The 19,169-nt window shown below is 36.0% G+C and overlaps 1 protein-coding gene across 1 annotated transcript in view; it reads right to left on the bottom strand.

The window, feature by feature from the left end:
• GRIK2 (glutamate ionotropic receptor kainate type subunit 2) overlaps positions 1–19,169 on the bottom strand; it is a 677,480-nt gene that overhangs the window by 269,661 nt on the left and 388,650 nt on the right. The window contains exons 8-9 of the mRNA XM_079148658.1: positions 18,928–19,071; positions 15,883–15,990 (exon numbers count right to left, since the gene is read on the bottom strand). Coding sequence (XP_079004784.1) covers positions 15,883–15,990; positions 18,928–19,071 — 252 coding nt within the window. The remainder of the gene's footprint in view (positions 1–15,882; positions 15,991–18,927; positions 19,072–19,169) is intronic.

Genomic DNA, 19,169 nt, shown 5'->3' on the forward strand with positions numbered 1-19,169 from the left:
TCTTTACATGTTTTATCAAAATATTTGACTTTATAGATTTTTAATATTTGTTTATGTACTTTGGGTTCAAATATAAGCAGTGATTTTTTTTTCCTGTTGTTTTGGAGATGCTGGGGATCAAATCCAGGACTTCATGCTTGCTAGGCAAGTGCTCTAGCAACACTACTGGTCTATGAGCATTGACTATTTAGAAAATAAAGATCTTAAAAGTTGAAATGAAGTTTCACTTGAAAGGCAAATGTGAAAAATTTGAACTCTTAAAAATATGTGCTCTATTAATTTAAATTATTAGTTTTAAAATTTTTTCTTATATTTGTATTATTTGTAAAGTTTTTATTGTGTATTTATATAACAAATACTAATTTCTAAATTCTTAACTTTACAGAAATTGACAAACCTATATTAAATGTCCATTTTTAGCCCCTTTTCATTTTCAAGTTTTTTCCTAATGATCTACGGATACAGAAGTTAGAAGCTGATTTTATTATGAAACCATGCTGAAGCAGGAAATAACAGAACATTTCCACTCCTCTGCTTGTTTTTGAATGTTTAATGGAAGTGATGGTGGCTGGCTCCCTTTCTACAGGATGAATAACAACTTCTGTTTGTCCCCATTTGGATCAATTTTGTTTATTTCCATACCATAAAATTGTTTAAGAAGACAAAAAAAATCTTTAACTAGATAATAATTTATATTCTTTAATATCACAATGAAGAGTTGTAAGACTTTAAATTGTACCATGTAGGAACAATTGCTACTGGTGCAATGTGCATCTTTCTGAGTTCAGACTTCAGTGTGCCATTTATCTGGGGTTTTACTCTACAACCCCAGATCACTGATTCCTTGACCACTGGATTTCTCTGTTTCCATGTCAGAGACTTGGAGGAAAGTTAGAAAGAGTAAAAATGTATGCTACTAGACATTAACTACAGACACTTGAATAAGCATACTGTGTGAAATATCATGATTGTCATAATGATTCTTTATTCACCCAACAATCAATAAATATTTCTTCAGAATATAGTTTGTGTTAGACACTTTGCTAGACTTTAATACATAATAGTGGAAAAGATAGCATTATTTTTTTCATCTAATATGTATTATATTCTTGCTAGGGAGATAGCCTTTTTAAATACTGCACATAAAATATGTAATTACACATTTTTATATGTGCCAGGAATAAAAAGGACAGGGTACTATAAGAAACCTACTTGACTAAGGGGAAGCCAGATGAAGAAAGAAATATTGAAGATGATGAGACCTCTAAGGATGAGTTAAGTGCTCTCCATAAAGAGGATGTGAATGGGTATTCCAAGCTGAGAAAAGGTTGTCAAAGTATTGGGAAAATCTGTTCCTGTGAAGAAGTGAGAAAAGGCTAGTGTAGTTGGAAACATAAAGTATTTCAGTAGGGCATGAGTGTCAATGCTCTGCCAGTCATACTGGAATTTTACCTAAAATTCACTGGAAACCCATGGAAGTGTTAAACAGAGGAATGGTGTAGATCAATTTGCTTGGAAAAATACTATCTGGTTGCTGCAGTTTGGGAAATGAATTACAAGGGAGACTAGAACATAGAGATTTGTACATGTAGTTGTACAGCTAAAATGAACTCCAGAATATGCTTACATAAATGGATGTGGAGAGAAATAGGTAGATTCTAAACACATTTTGAAATGAAATACATAATATGGTCTTTGAATAGATGAATTCAAGTAGGAAAAAACACTTATTCTGGTTTTTCTTTCCTATTCTTGAGCACTCAATACCAGACTCTGGTAACAAGAAAATTTTCCTATTGTAGCCTGAGGGAAACAAAGTCAGGAATGGCACCTGCTGCCTTTTCTCCCTTTATTTTCCTCCTCTGATGCAGACAAGGCCCTGTCATGGCCCCAGAAATTTTGTTTGGACTGATGTGACAGGTTATATATACAGTATTGGTGCTCCTTCTTGGGCCACAGATAACTGGGCTGGGTTCCAATCAATGTTCCTGTCAAGATAGAATGAAAGAATTCATTTTGATCTATGGGGACTATCTATGTGGGAAGGAAGTCCACTATTGCAACTTCACTCAAGGCTCAGTCCTCTTAATATGTCTCATCCTTCTCTGTTCACCTGTTCACCAGATGCATACTTGTTATTTTCTGATTATCTGTTACATAGTTGAAAACATCAGAAATATAGATTAGTTTTCATAAAACAATTTTAATCTTAAGGATTACATTTTAAAAAATGATTCTGAATCTATCATTTGAATGACATACAAACAAGATGTCTTTCTTTCTAGCACTTATACTGTCCAATCTTGTAAGTTTGTAATTCCATTTATCATTGGCAGGACTCCCTCTACTAGAGTTTAACCCTCATATGCACATAGAATAGACATTCATCACATTTGGTAGAGGATTAAATAAATAAATGAATTCTGTTTGTCAAAGATAAGTAAGACAGAACAAGAAGATGGAAATAAGCATGAGAAGAGGTAATAAAGATAGTGTTTTATGTGTTTTTTTGTTGCTTTTTGTGGTGCTGAGAGTTAAACCCAAGACTTTGCTCATGCTAGACAAACATTCTGCTACTGAACCACACCCCCAGTCCTATATGTTTTCTTTGTTCATTTTCTCCACCCAATCATGATAAGAAAGGATTGAGGGCAGATAAGATTTCTTGCACTGTTCCCTATAAAGATTGTGCTTCCTGTCCTTTAAAAAGCCATGATAGTCCGACTTCAGACTATTTAAGGAAAGACCTTCATTAGACTTTTTTGAGATGAGGAATTTGGAACTGAGAAGTTTGGGGAAAGAATGAAATTCACATAGTTAATTGTGAAGAAATTGGAATGATAATTCAAGCCCTCTGGATCCTCATCCTTTTGTCCTTCTAAACCAAACTTTGTCAAGGTAGCAATTGCGTCTTTTTCATCTGTGGGTTGCTGTCTATATTTTTCAGGAAAAAAATGTAGTCAACACAAGGATCATTAGTCTTCATGAAGTGGATACCACCATTGCTCCCGATTCAGTTGAAGATACTGTGTTTTAGAGAGATTAAGAATCTTGCATGTAATTAGTAAATGGCAGAGTGAGAATTTGAGCCCTATTCTGTCTGAATCTATTCGTTGAACTTTTAACCATTCTACTAAACTAAAACATGGGGACTTTTATTTAATAATACTTTATTCCTATTATGTCAAAAATTCTGTCTGTTAAAATTGCAGTTTCAATGATTCTTATAATCTGAATAAACTTTAATCATATCTTTCTCTTTTAGCTGATGACCTCAAGTACTCATTTGTTTTACCAGAATTATGACTTGAACCAAGTCATTGGATGTGTTAGGCAAGTGCTCTGCAGCTGAGCCACATTCCCAGTCCTATAAGTACTAATTTTTGAGGATCCTGAAAACATGTCGTTGAAGTCTTTTAGTTTTCCTTTTTTTCAAGGTTACATTCACCCATGCTCAGTACCTTATCTGTCTTTTCAGAGGAAGACTTAAACAAACTTCTTTCTACTATTATTTCTCCCACTTGCTAATTATTTTCCAAATCTTTGATTTATGCCTTTATCATAAGTATCTTCCCCTTTTGCCATCGCTTCTTTATTTTTCCTTAAAAATGTTTCCGGTACTCTGATAGTTCTTTTTTTTTTTTTTTTTTTTTTTTATTGTAAACAAATGGGATACATGTTGTTTCTCTGTTTGTACATGGCGGAAAGGCATACCATTTGTGAAATCATAAGTTTACATGAGGCAATGTTGTTTGATTCATTCTGTTATTTTTTCCCTTCCCCCCACCCCTCCCACCCCTCTTTTCCCTCTATACAGTCCTTCCTTCTTCCATTCTTGCCCCTCTCCCTAACCCTAATGCTAACCCTAACACTAACCCCTCCCACTCCCCATTATATGTCATCATTCACTTATCAGAGATATCATTCGTCCTTTGGTTTTTTGAGATTGGCTTATCTCACATAGCATGATATTCTCCAATTTCATCCATTCATATATATATATATATATATATATATATATATATATATATCACAGTTTCTTCATCCATTCAATTGAAGGACATCTAGGTTGGTTCCACAATCTGGCTATTGTGAATTGAGCAGCTATGAACATTGATGTGGCTGTATCTCTGTAGTATGCTGATTTTAAGTCCTTTGGGTATAGGCCAAGGAGTGGGATAGCTGGGTCAAATGGTGGTTCCATTCCAAGTTTTCTAAGGAATCTCCACACTGCTTTCCAGAGTGGCTGCACTAATTTGCAGCCCCACCAGCAATGTATGAGTGTACCTTTCTCCCCACATCCTCACCAACACCTGTTGTTGCTTGTATTCTTGATAATCGCCATTCTAATTGGGGTGAGATGGAATCTTAGGGTGGTTTTCATTTGCATTTCTCTTATTACTAGAGATGTTGAACATTTTTCCATATATTTGTTGATGGCTTGTAGATCTTCTTCTGTGAAGTGTCTATTCATTTCCTTAGTCCATTTGTCAATTGGATTATTTGCATTCTTGGTATAGAGTTTTTTGAGTTCTTTATAGATTCTGGAGATTAGTGCTCTCTCTGAAGTATGATTGGCAAAGATTTTCTCCCACTCTGTAGGCTCTTTCTTCACATTGCTGATAGTTTCCTTTGCTGAGAGAAAGCTTTTTAGTTGGAATCTATCCCAGTTATTGATTCTTGCTTTTATTTCTTCTGCTAAGGGAGTCCTGTTGAGGAAGTCTGGTCCTAAGCCGACATGTTGAAGATCTGGACCTACTTTTTCTTCTATAATCTGCAGGGTGTCTAGTCTGACTCCAAGGTCCTTGATCCATTTTGAGTTTAGTTTCATGCATGGTGAGAGATATGGGTTTAGTTTCATTCTGTTGCATATGGATTTCCAAGTCTCCCAGCACCATTTGTTGAAGAGGCTCTTTTCTCCATTGCATATTTTTGGCACCTTTGTCTAGTATGAGAAAGTTGTATTTATTTGGGTTTCTGTCCATGTCCTGTATTCTGTACCATTGATCTACCTTTCTATTTTGGAACCAATACCATACCGTTTTTGTTACTATTGCTTTGTAGTAGAGTTGAAGATCTGGTATTGCGATACCCCCTGCTTCACTCTTTCTGCTAAGGATTGCTTTAGCTATTCTGGGTTTCTTATTCTTCCAGACGAATTTCATAATTGCTTGCTCTATTTCTGTAAGGTATGTCATTGGGACTCACCTCATAGAAAAAGATACCCATAGACTAATGGTGAAAGGATGGGGAAAAACATACCATGCACATGGACTCAACAAGAAAGCTGGAGTATCCATCCTCATTTCAGATAATGTGGACTTCAAGCCAAATTTAGTCAGAAGGGATAAAGAAGGACATTTCATACTGCTTAAGGGAAGCATAAATCAGCAAGATATAACAATCATAAACATCTGTGCCTCAAACAGTGGCTCATCCATGTATGTCAAACAAATCCTTCTCAATTTCAGAAACCAAATAGACCATAACACAATAATACTAGGTGATTTTAACACACCTCTCTCACCACTGGACAGATCTTCAAAACAAAAATTGAGCAAAGAAACCATAGATCTCAATAACACAATCAATAATTTAGACTTAATGGACATTTGTAGAATATACCATCCAACCAAGAGCTAATACACTTTCTTCTCAGCAGAACATGGATCCTTCTCTAAAATAGACCATATATTATGCCACAAAGCTAATGTTAGCAAATACAAGAAGATAGAGACACTACCAGATCATAATGGATTGAAGTTAGAAATAAATGAAAGAGTAAAAAACAGAAACTACTCCAACACCTGGAGATTAAACAATATGCTATTATATGATGAATGGATAACAGAAGATATTAGGAAAGAAATTAAAAAATTCTTAGAGGTAAATGAGAACAAAGAAACAACATATAGAAATCTCTGGGACACTATGAAAGCAGTACTTAGAGGGAAATTTATTTCATGGAGCGCATTTACTAAAAGAAGTAAAACTCAAGAAATAAAAGACCTAACACGAGTGATGTGGCTGAATTTGCAGAGGTGACCGGGTTTTGTAGTACTCATCTATTAAAATCTAGCCAGTTTGATTGGAGAGGTTTCAATATGGCGGCCTAGAGGGTGGCTGCATTTCATGTTGCTCCAGGACTCAGGATTCAAAAGAGGAGATATTGAGACGCTTGGGACCAACTCAAAGCAGCTGGGTGACTCTCACCCCCTGGGGAGGCATCCCGGATGGGATGGTGGTCCCGGAACGCAGGAAACTTTGTGAAGTAGAACTGCCGGGGAGACGCCCCTCCCCCAGCTGGAGCAGTGAACTCGGACAGCTGGGAGCGCCGTAAAGGAGGCCGCTCGGCACAGCGCTGGGACTTGGAGCAACCACTGGGGCTCCGGCGGCTACCCAGGGGAAGAGTGGCGAGGAGAGCTGTGTGGACTCAGGACACCGGGGCCTACCCTGAGGAGGAGGAGGAGGAGCATGGCCACTTGGATTCGGAGTGACTGCACCAGAGCTACAGGCGGTTGCCACAGGAGAAGCTGTGCGGCGAGCTGTTTGGACTCAGAACAACGCTTCTGAACACCGGGGCCTGCCCTGAGGACGAGGAGGAGGAAGAGGAGCCGGCCGCTTGGATTCGGAGTGACTACACCAGAGCTACAGGCGGTTGCCAGAGAAGGGGCTGCGTGGCGAGCTGTTTGGACTCTGACCACTTCTGAACCCCGGGGCCTGCCCGGAGGAGTAGGAGGAGGAGGAGGAGGAGCGCGGCGGGGCGTGTGGACTCGCAGTGACGGCATTAGCGCTCCAGGCGGCTGCTCAGAGGAGAAGGCGAGTGGTGAGTTGTTTGGACTTAAAGTGACAGCTCCTGAACACACGGGGGCTGCCTGGAGGAGAAGCGTGGTGGGTCGCTTGGTCTTGAGTGGCCGCACCAGAGCTCCGGGCGGTTGCCCAGAGGACCCGTGCTGTGGGTCACGTGGACTCAGAGCCTTTCAGAGCCACTGCTCCTGAACACCCGGGGGGTTATCTGGAGAAGGAGGAGGAACGGGGAGGGTCACTTCGACTCGGAGTGATTGATTGCCCAGGGCTACGGGTGGTGGGTGGAGGTGGAGGCATGCAGTGAGTTTCTTGGACTCCTAGTGACCCCACTGGAATACTGGGCAGCTGTCTGGAGGAAGAGGCGTGTGGCGGGTCTCTGGGATTCAGAGCGATTGTACAGGGCCCCAGGTGGCTGCTCAGAGGAGGGGCCGCAGAGCCAGGCGATTAGGTGCAGAGCAGGGTCCCAGGATCTAGGAGGCTTCTTGGTGGAAGAGCCGCACAGAGACAGGCTTAGGGCGGAGCGAAGGTTCCAGGCCTGCGGGCAGATTCTCTGAGGAAGGGCAGCCTAAGGAGAGTCATCTGCAAAGGGTGAGGCTCCCAGGCCCAGGAGGTAGGGCCGGGCCCCTGGGAACTTTGCAGAGGAAGGCAGCCCAGCCCAGGCGGTAGCTGTAAATTGAGGGGAACCTCTAGGAGGGAACTGACCAGCGAGACCTCCCCACCGGGTGAGTCTTCCCTGCTGGGTGAGGTTTCCCCACAAGGACGGTAAAACCAGAGACTCAGGCCCAAACAGGCCTTGCCTCAGCCCACAGCCTAGGTCCCCTTTGGATGACCATTGGTCAACAAGTGGAGGCACCTCTGCCCACTAGCAGGGCTTATACCCCACCTGAAGGCCACCACTCCTAGAGAGGCAGCTTCCTTGTGGAGCACCGCATTATTAACTTCCTCCAAGACTTCAGCCTACTGAAGGCTAAGGGGGGATATACATAGAAATCTTCAGGGACATTGTAAGTCAATAGAGGAAATCTGCAATATCTCAGCGGTCCTCTGATACCTGAACAATATGAGAAAACAAGGAAAGAAAATGCTGCTAACAAATCTAGATGTTACATCAATAAAACCCAGTGACAGCATGGCAGAAGAAATGACAGAAAAGGAGTTCAGAATGTACATAATTAAAATGATCAGAGAAGCAAACGATGAGATGAAAGAGCAAATGCACGCACTGAATGATGAGATGAAAGAGCAAATGCAAGCACTGATTGATCGCACCAATCGACAGTTAAAAGAGCAAATACAGGAAGCAAAAGATCATTTCAATAAAGAGTTAGAGATATTGAAAAAAAAAACAAACAGAAATCCTTGACATGAAGGAAACAATAAATCAAATTAAGAACTCCATAGAAAGTATATCCAATAGGATAGAACACCTGGAAGACAGAACCTCAGACATTGAAGACAAAATATTTAACCTTGAAAATAAAGTTGAACAAACAGAGAAGATGGTAAGAAATCATGAACAGAATCTACAAGAACTATGGGATATCATGAAAAGGCCAAATTTAAGAATTATTGGGATTGAGGAAGGCCTAGAGAAACAAGCCAAAGGAATGAACAACCTATTCAATGAAATAATATCAGAAAATTTCCCAAATCTGAAGAATGAAATGGAAAATCAAGTTCAAGAGGCTTATAGGACTCCAAATACACAAAATTACAACAGATCCACACCAAGGCACATTATAATGAAAATACCTAACATACAAAATAAAGACAGAATTTTAAAGGCTGTGAGAGAAAAGAACCAAATTACATTCAGGGGGAAACCAATACGGATATCAGCAGATTTTTCAATCCAGACCCTAAAAGCTAGAAGGGCCTGGAATAACATTTTTCAAGCCCTGAAAGAAAATGGATGCCAACCAAGAATCTTATACCCAGCAAAACTTACCTTCAAATTTGACGATGAAATAAAATCCTTCCATGATAAACAAAAGCTAAAAGAATTTACAAAAAGAAAGCCAGCATTACAGAACATTCTCAGCAAAATATTCCATGAGGAAGAGATGAAAAACAAAGAAGCAAATCAGCAAAGGGAGGAATTATCCTAAAGGAATTGTCAAATAAAGGAGGAAACAAGTTGTGTCAAACAAATAAATAAATAAAATTTAAAAAATGAACCAAATGACCGGGAAACCAAATCATATCTCTATAATAACCCTGAATGTTAATGGCCTGAATTCATCAATCAAAAGCCATAGACTGGCAGATTGGATTAAAAAGAAAGATCCAACAATATGTTGCCTGCAAGAGACTCACCTCATAGAAAAAGGTACCCATAGACTAAAGGTGAAAGGATGGGGAAAAACATACCATGCACATGGACTCAGCAAAAAAGCTGGAGTATCCATCCTCATTTTAGATAATGTGGACTTCAAGCCAAAGTTAGTCAGAAGGGATAAAAAAGGTCATTTCATACTGCTTAAGGGAAGCATAAATCAGCAAGATATAACAATCATAAACATCTATGCCCCAAATAGTGGCTCATCCATGTATGTCAAACAAATCCTTCTCAATTTCAGAAACCAAATAGACCATAACACAATAATACTAGGTGATTTTAACACCTCTCTCACCACTGGACAGATCTTCCAGACAAAAATTGAACAAAGAAACCATAGATCTCAATAACACAATCAGTAATTTAGACTTAACGGACATTTATAGAATATACCATCCAACCAAGAGCTAATACACTTTCTTCTCAGCAGCACATGGATCCTTCTCTAAAATAGACCATATATTATGCCACAAAGCTAATGTTAGCAAATACAAGAAGATAGAGACACTAGCATGTATTCTATCAGATCATAATGGATTGAAGTTAGAAATAAATGAAAGGGTAAAACACAGAAACTATTCCAACATCTGGAGATTAAACAATATGCTATTACATGATGAATGGATAACAGAAGATATTAGGAAGGAAATTAAAAAATTCTTAGAGGTAAATGAGAACAAAGAAACATCATATCGAAATCTCTGGGACACTATGAAAGCAGTACTTAGAGGGAAATTTATTTCATGGAGCGCATTTACTAAAAGAAGTAAAACTCAACAAATAAACGACCTAACACTACAGCTCAAAGCCCTAGAAAAAGAAGAACAGACCAGCACCAAAAGTAGTAGAAGACAGGAAATAGTTAAACTCAGAGCTGAAATCAATGAAACTGAAACAAAAGAAACAATACAAAAAATTGACAGAATAAATAGTTGGTTCTTCGAAAAAATAAACAAAATTGATAAACCTTTAGCCACACTAACAAAGAGAAGACGAGAGAAAACCCAAATCACTAAAATTTGGAATGAACAAGGAAATATCACAACAGACAGGATTGAAATACAAAACATAATTAGAAGCTATTTTGAAAATATATACTCTACAAAATAGAAAATTTTGAAGGCATCAACAGGTTTCTAGAGACATATGAATTGCCTAAACTGAACGAGGAGGACATAAACAATTTAAATAGACCAATTTCAAGTACTGAAATAGAAGAAGTCATCAAAAGCCTACCAACAAAGAAAAGTCCGGGACCAGATGGGTTCTCAGCCGAGTTCTATAAAACCTTTAAAGAAGAGCTCATTCCAATACTTCTCAAAGTATTCCATAAAATAGAAGAGGAGGGAACCCTCCCAAACTCATTCTATGAAGCCAATATCACCCTGATACCTAAACCAGACAGAGACTCATCAAGGAAAGAAAATTTCAGACCAATATCCTTAATGAACATCGATGCAAAAATTCTCAACAAAATTTTAGCAAATCGCATACAAAAACATATTAAAAAGATAGTGCACCATGATCAAGTTGGTTTCATCCCAGGGATGCAAGGTTGGTTCAACATCAGGAAATCAATAAACGTAATTCACCACATTAATAGACTTAAAGTCAAGAATCACATGATTATTTCAATAGATGCAGAAAAAGCATTTGATAAAATACAGCACCCCTTCATGCCCAAAACACTAGAAAAAATAGGGATAGTGGGAACATTCCTTAACATTGTAAAGGCCATTTATGCTAAGCCCATGGCTAATATCATTCTAAATGGTGACAAACTGAAAGCATTCCCCCTAAAAACTGGAACAAGGCAGGGATGCCCTCTTTCACCACTTCTATTCAACATTGTTCTTGAGACTCTAGCCAGAGCAATTAGACAAACCAAAGAGATTAAAGGGATACGAATTGGGAAAGAAGAACTCAAACTATCCCTGTTCGCTGATGACATGATTATATATTTAGAGGAACCTGGAAATTCCACCAGAAAACTCTTAGAACTCATAAGTGAATTCAGTAAAGTAGCAGGTTACAAGATCAATGCCCATAAATCCAACGCATTTTTATACATAAGTGATGAATCTTCAGAAAGAGAAATTAGGAAAACTACCCCATTCACAATAGCCTCGAAAAAAAATAAAATACTTGGGAATCAATCTCACAAAAGAGGTGAAAGACCTCTACAATGAGAACTACAGAACACTAAAGAAAGAAATTAAAGAACACCTTAGAAGATGGAAAGATCTTCCATGTTCTTGGATAGGAAGAATTAATATTGTCAAAATGGCCATACTACCTAAAGTGCTATACAAATTCAATGCAATTCCAATTAAAATCCCAATGATGTACCTTACAGAAATAGAGCAAGCAATTATGAAATTCATCTGGAAGAATAAGAAACCCAGAATAGCTAAAGCAATACTTAGCAGGAAGAGTGAAACAGGGGGTATTGCAACACCAGATCTTCAACTCTACTACAAAGCAATAGTAACAAATACGGCATGGTATTGGTACCAAAATAGAAAGGTAGATCAATGGTATAGAATAGAGGACACGGACACAAACCCAAATAAATACAATTTTCTCATACTAGACAAAGGTGCCAAAAATATGCAATGGAGAAAAGATAGCCTCTTCAACAAATGGTGCTGGGAGAATTGGAAATCCATATGCAACAGAATGAAACTAAACCCATATCTCTCACCATGCACGAAACTAAACTCAAAATGGATTAAGGACCTCGGAATCAGACCAGAGACCCTGCAGATTATAGAAGAAAAAGTAGGTCCAAATCTTCACCTTGTTGGTCTAGGATCAGACTTCCTTAACAGGACTCCCATAGCACAAGAAATAAAAGCTAGAATCAACCACTGGGATAGATTCAAACTAAAAAGCTTTCTCTCAGCAAAGGAAACTATCAGCAATGCGAAGAAAGAGCCTACAGAATGGGAGAATATCTTTGCCAATCATACTTCAGATAGAGCACTAATCTCCAGAATCTATAAAGAACTCAAAAAACTTTACTCCAAGAATTCAAATAATCCAGTCGACAAATGGGCTAAGGAAATGAATAGACACTTCACAGAAGAAGATCTACAAGCAATCAACAAACATATGGAAAAATGTTCAACATCTCTAGTAATAAGAGAAATGCAAATCAAAACCACCCTAATATTCCATCTCACCCCAATTAGAATGGTGATTATCAAGAATATGAGCAACAACAGGTGTTGGCGAGGATGTGGGGAGAAAGGTACACTCATACATTGCTGGTGGGGCTGCAAATTAGTGCAGCCACTCTGGAAAGCAGTGTGGAGATTCCTTAGAAAACTTGGAATGGACCCGCCATTTGACCCAGCTATCCCACTCCTTGGCCTATACCCAAAGGACTTAAAATCAGCATACTACAGAGATACAGCCACATCAATGTTCATAGCTGCTCAATTCACAATAGCCAGACTGTGGAACCAACCTAGATGCCCTTCAATTGATGAGTGGATAAAGAAACTGTGGTATATATATACAATGGAATATTACTCAGCCATAAAGAATGATAAAATTATGGCATTTGCAGGCAAATGGATGAAATTGGAGAATATCATGCTAAGTGAGATAAGCCAATCTCAAAAAGCCAAAGGACGAATGATATCGCTAATAAGTGGAGGATGACACATAATGGGTTGGAGGGAAGGGATAGTGTTAGGGTTAGAGTTAGGGTTAGGGAGGGGGGCAAGTATGGAGGAAGGAAGAACTGTATAGAGGGTAAAGAGGGGTGGGAGGGGTGGGGGGAAGGGAAAAAATAACAGAATGAATCAAACAACATTACTCTATGTAAATTTATGATTACACAAATGGTATGCCTTTACGCCATGTACAAACAGAGAAACAACATGTATCCCATTTGTTTACAATAAAAAAATAAAAAATAAAAAAAAAAAAAAGAGCTAACACGACAGCTCAAAGCCCTAGAAAAAGAAGAACAGACCAGCACCAAAAGTAGTAGAAGATAGGAAATAGTTAAACTCAGAGCTGAAATCAAGGAAATTGAAACAAAAGAAACAATACAAAAAATTGACAAAATAAATAGTTGGTTCTTCGAAAAAATAAATGAAATTGATAAACCTTTAGCCACACTAACAAAGACAAGAGAAAACCCAAATCACTAAAATTCGAAATGCACAAGGAAATATCACAACAGACATGATTGAAATACAAAACATAACTAGAAGCTATTTTGAAAATCTATACTCCAACAAAATGGAAAATTTTGAAGACATCAACAGGTTTCTAGAGACATATGAATTACCTAAACTGAACGAGGAGGACCTACACTATTTAAATAGACCAAATTCAAGTAATGAAATAGAAGAAGTCATCAAAAGCCTACCAACAAAGAAAAGTCCAGGACCAGATGGGTTCTCAGCTGAGTTCTACAAAACCTTTAAAGAAGAACTCATTCCAATACTTCTCAAAGTATTCCATAAAATAGAAGAGGAGGGAACCCTCCCAAACTCATTCTATGAAGCCAATATTACCCTGATACCTAAACCGGACAGAGACACATGGAGGAAAGAAAATTTCAGACCACTATCCTTAATGAACATTGATGCAAAAATTCTCAACAAAATTTTAGCAAATCACATACAAAAACATATTAAAAAGATAGTGCACCATGATTTGCTAGTTCTTGAACTAACAAAATTGTTGAAGGTTCAGTTAACTCTGACACTGATTACTCATATCCTACTTCCACTTAGAATGATTTCAGGTTCACAACCTCATACCAAAACTATTTCAAGTCCAATATCTTTGCAAGCAGCCCATAACTTCCAGGCTATTCTTTCTTTGACCTCACATAGTATACTAATACATTGCAAATACCTTAAATCTGACATTCAAATTATGACTAAAATTTTTTAACTCAATATCCCACTTTTATTTTGAGTGTGTATATATGCATACTCACATAAAATGATCAAGTCAATTTCCATGCAGTTCCTTTCCTGAAATTATCCCTTCTTTCTGAAATGACTGAATCTATACCAACCATTATCTCTTCATTATTCAAAGACTAATTCTAAGTATCCCATTACTGTGTTTGTATATTTAATTTATATCTATTGCTTGAACTATTCACTCACTGCTATTTTGAAGGCTTGAAACAGATATTTGTCCATTGTTTATTTAAAAATGTGTTATCTGTTATGTTTTTGAGGAAAAATACTGGGAGTAATTAATTTTGCAAAACAAACTTTCAGATTTTAGAAGCAAATAAAAATACTTATAAAATTTTGTGCAAAATGCATAACTCATACTTTTTTACCTCACTTATTAGTACGATAATTTTATACTTGGCAAACATGTTGTACAGGTATTGCTATAAGATAAATTAAGGCATAGAAAAAACTTCTGCAAAGTTTTCTTATTTTGAATCCAAAATAGGAGTGAATCCATAGAGAGATGGAGTGCATCACTATTTTTATGTGTTAAAATAGAAGTAATGATCAAAGTTCAACCGAATGTCTTGGATATTTCCAAATAATAAGATTATGACATCCCTAGTATGTAGGGGGATAAACTCTTAGGAGCTGACTAAATTCAACCATTATCATCTCCAGTCTTGGATACAAATGAATGTTCTCATCTTTGAAACAAGGTGTTCAAAAGTGACTACCCCATGAATATTTTGGTTCCAGTTTCTTATAAAACATTCCTGGTGGTAAACAGTATTGACTCAAGGTACAGTCAGAAACTCTCATGGGAGGAAGTAACACCCCGGTCATCTTGAGTCATCATTTGGTCATAAGGTGCTTATCTTTGTGACATTATCAAAAATGTGTTCTCTCACTCTCTCTCCTGGATCATTTGAATCATCTCTTATATATGCTGTTATCTCTCAGGCTAGAAGAAATGTTCTGACTCAACTTTTTTCTTCAGTTTCTACCTATGAATAATGCTCCATGTTCAATTGCTAGATGAAATATAGTTTAATATTTTAATGCAATATTATCTGAATCAAATAGAATTTTTTTCTTAATTTCATATTCAAATGCCTATTTATCTGTAAATTCCAATGAATTTATCAGAAAAATATCTAAAAGCATACATTACAAATATGAGCAAAATTAAAGTATTCTGAAAGTAAACACATACCCAAATTCTATATGCCTTGCCTGCCCTTTACCTCAATCCCTAGAAGTAAAAACAAGATGATCTAGTGTAGCATTTTGAATTTATGTTTATACCTAAAATATTTTATGTACTTTAATTCAGATGTTTCCCTTGAATATAACTCAGCAAGATAAACTTATTTGTGTATTTTATTTTTTTACTTTCTTTTTGGCCTAGTTACCATATAGGAAACTCCATGCAAATACAGGTGATTGTAAGTTGCATATAAAAGACCATATTATAATATTAAAGCAAATATTTTCTAATAACTATATTAAACCTTAAGACTAATTAGTATTTTATTCATTTCAAAATATTTAAGGTTATTTAAAGTTGCTTTCATTTCAGGAAAACCTGATGAGAAAATAAGTTATTTAAATTGCCTTAGGATACCCTTATCCTTGAATTTTAGTTGTCAATTATTATATTTGACATAATTAGTTCACATTTAAGAGTTGCTTAATAAAGTTAAGTGTCAATAAAATCTGATTATGACAAAGATTATTTCTTTTTTCATTAGGATATGTTTTATTTAATAATTAAAGCAAATAAATTGAGCGATTTACCTTTTCCAGACCTTCTTCCTTGAGACTAATCACATCCAAATCAAAATCTGTTCGTAAGCCATTAGTTTTGTTGAAAGTTATTCTGCCTGTAAGGCCTTCCCAATGAGCCTATGAGAAAAGGAAAAAAAGTAGGTTAATAAGTAAGTAAAGAAATAGAAGATAAAATGCTTTTCTATAAACACTAGGAGAATTATTATCATTACACTTCATAAATTTACATTGCTATAGATATTTAAATAATAAAATATTTTTATTTTATTTTATTTTTATTTCATAATAAAATATTTTTATTTTATTATGAAATTTGAAGGATTTTTTTCATTAATAGCTTCCTCCAATTTCAGTATATAATTAATTTTAAGTTTAAAGTTTTCATTTTATACAATTAATTTTTCTAGTTACTATCTTTTATAAAAGAAATTTGATGATTATACTTTAAATAGTAAGAAAAACTTAGTCATTTATTATGACATATGAACTATTGAATATCTCACTGGATATTACAGATATAACTGTTATGAAATACCAGTTCCTAAACTCATTTAATATGAAAAGAAACTTATTATACAGAAAGGAAGTAAACTCCAGAAAACATGTCATACTTCTTCAGTTATGTAATTTTCCCTTATAATAATTCACTTGTTACTTTAATTTCTCCTAAGTAATTTTTTTATACAAAGCTATATATGTTGAATGAAGTAGGACTACCATAGCCTATGTAATGTGTTTACCCTTCCAAGGTGGGTAATATCTGCACTATGTGTTAATTATAAAATCTTTTTCCATTCTGTTGGTTACATAAGCCAAATTAACTGATTTACATTATTTTCATTTGGAAATAGCTTTGAAAAATACTTATACAGTATGAAAAATTTAAATTATGCAAGGTATAATGTTATACTATACTATACTATACTATTTCAAACACTATACTATAGTGTTTGAAATAATAAGCACCAATACTTAAAAGAAATAAACCAAAAAATATTAAGGATACTATTTCACTAAATAATCTAAATAAATATCCTTATTAGAACATTTCTGAACCTCTGTGTTTCTCAGGTACTCAGGAGCTACAAAATTGTTAAGTTAACAAATTATAAATAAAATAAAAATATTATACATATATATATGTATATGTCAACATGTCTTCACTAAAGTTAAACATGTATTAACTTGTTTAAAAAGGAAAAATTAGCCAAGTATCATGGTGCATATCTGTAATCCCAGCATCTCAAGAGGCTAAAGTAGGAGGATGGCAAGTTTGAGGACAGCCTCAGTAACTTAGGCCCTAAATTAGCAACTTAGTGAAACCCTGTTTAAAAAAAAAAAAATGGCTAGGGATATAGTTCATGGTAAAGTGTCTCTGGGTTCAATCCCCAGTACCAAAAATTAGAAAAAAAAATTGTTTGCCCAAGAAAAAAAATTTCAGATGGTTAGCAAAATTTAGCAATGATATAAAAACATACAAATGCGTTAAGATCTAAAGGAATAGAAGCATAAAACAATCAAACAAATCTGGAATAGAGAGACCATAAAAATGTATACCAGATGAAATCATGCAACTATTAAGGTTGTATCACCAATTCAATTTTGAACATCCTAGCAGCCAAAGTAGAAAAGAAAATATGATGAAAACAATATGCAGAGTCCATAGTTCAGGACACACCAGCTGCTCAGGAGAAACAGCTTTTCCTGGGACTGAGACCCGAGAAAAATTTCTCCTGTTCACCCTCATAAGGAGGATACTATGTGAATTAGTGGACAAGGTTCTCAATTACACTTCACAAGAAATATAATGAGAGGAATGTCATACAATTCTTTCTTTAAGGGCTGTTTGACAAATGTCATGGTCTCAATACTCAAGTGCCAGGTTCAGGAAAATGAATTCTTCAATTACTCAAACCTGTGGGCTCTGAGGGAACTCAGTGAGCTCACTATGTGGGCTCACTATGTGAGTCCTCTGATGCTCTGTTTTGAACCAGAAGTAAATATAAAGTGTGGAGCATCTAATGAACTTCACCTTCTTCAGGGGATGTCAATTCACTTAGTTGAGAGTTTCACAAGAATTAGACAAGGAAAATTCGTAGCTATTCTTTGCCAAGGATTCAGAAACTCTTTTATTTATATATGCATAAGTGTTTTATTAGTGAATGATCCTATTTTCATGATAACTAATTAATGATAAGATAAACTGATGATTTATTTAACCAGTTAATTAAATTTCTTATATGGTAATACTTGTGATTTTTCATATCAAAGTTTAAGTATCAGTTAAACTTTCATCTCTGAAATGTATCCTAAGACAACATATGACTTTCTTTCATGATAGGAATAGCAGAAAGAATAGAAAGAAAATATATTTCTGTGTGCATATATGTACAATCTTTAAGAATTTGTCACTTTTTTCTTACATGAGGCTTGCTTGGTCTATAACTGTAATGGACCCAATCTGAAATAATATATAGTCATACGGATGGTTGTATTATACAATATGAAGTAAATTTTGCATTTTTATGAGTCCATATGTTCTGTTTTATGTTAAATGTTAATATAATTAAAATAACTAGACATTATATTTCAGAACCATAAATCTAAAGAACTGCACTTTAAGCCTCACAAACTAGATATAATTTTAGTGTAGTGCAAATGACACTCATATTAAAAATGCATTTTATATCTTGTTGCCTAAAGTATGAACACTCTTTAAAATTTCTTATGTCTACATAAATGAAAAGTTAACACGCATAAAGATTCAGAAAGGTAAAAGTTAACAATATCAAATTTCAAACTTTCATGTGCCACAGTCTTTCATGTTTATACCATCATAGATATTTTTATGGATCTTTCACTTATGAATAATAAAAACAATAAATTTTGTTTCATATTATTTGGTAATGAGGTTGATTTTACTTGTTTCAGGGGAGAGGGAAAGTTTACTTTGAAAAATAAAAGTAAAAGATCACCAGATAGAAAAACTGCAATGATCTTATTTAGTTCGCCTTGAGGACAGAAGTGCGAAGGCACTGTGCTTCTCAGACTTACCTCTTTAATTAGGCTCATGAAGCGGGTCCCAAAGCGCCAGGGTTTGTGCCGATTACACTGCAAGGAGCTGACTGTCATCTGGGGAAACTGCTGGACCGCCACAGACACTACGTGCACAGCATCGTACATTAAAGCAGCATCCGTCTGGAAGCAAAGGGAAAGGAAATAAATGTTTAGTACACCTGTGGAGCCTGAGGTAGGTGGTTTGGAACTGGAGAGAGGATGAAGTGAGAGAAATATAT

The sequence above is a fragment of the Sciurus vulgaris genome (assembly GCF_902686455.1).
Source record: "Sciurus vulgaris genome assembly, chromosome: 7".
Taxonomy (NCBI): Eukaryota; Metazoa; Chordata; class Mammalia; order Rodentia; family Sciuridae; genus Sciurus; species Sciurus vulgaris.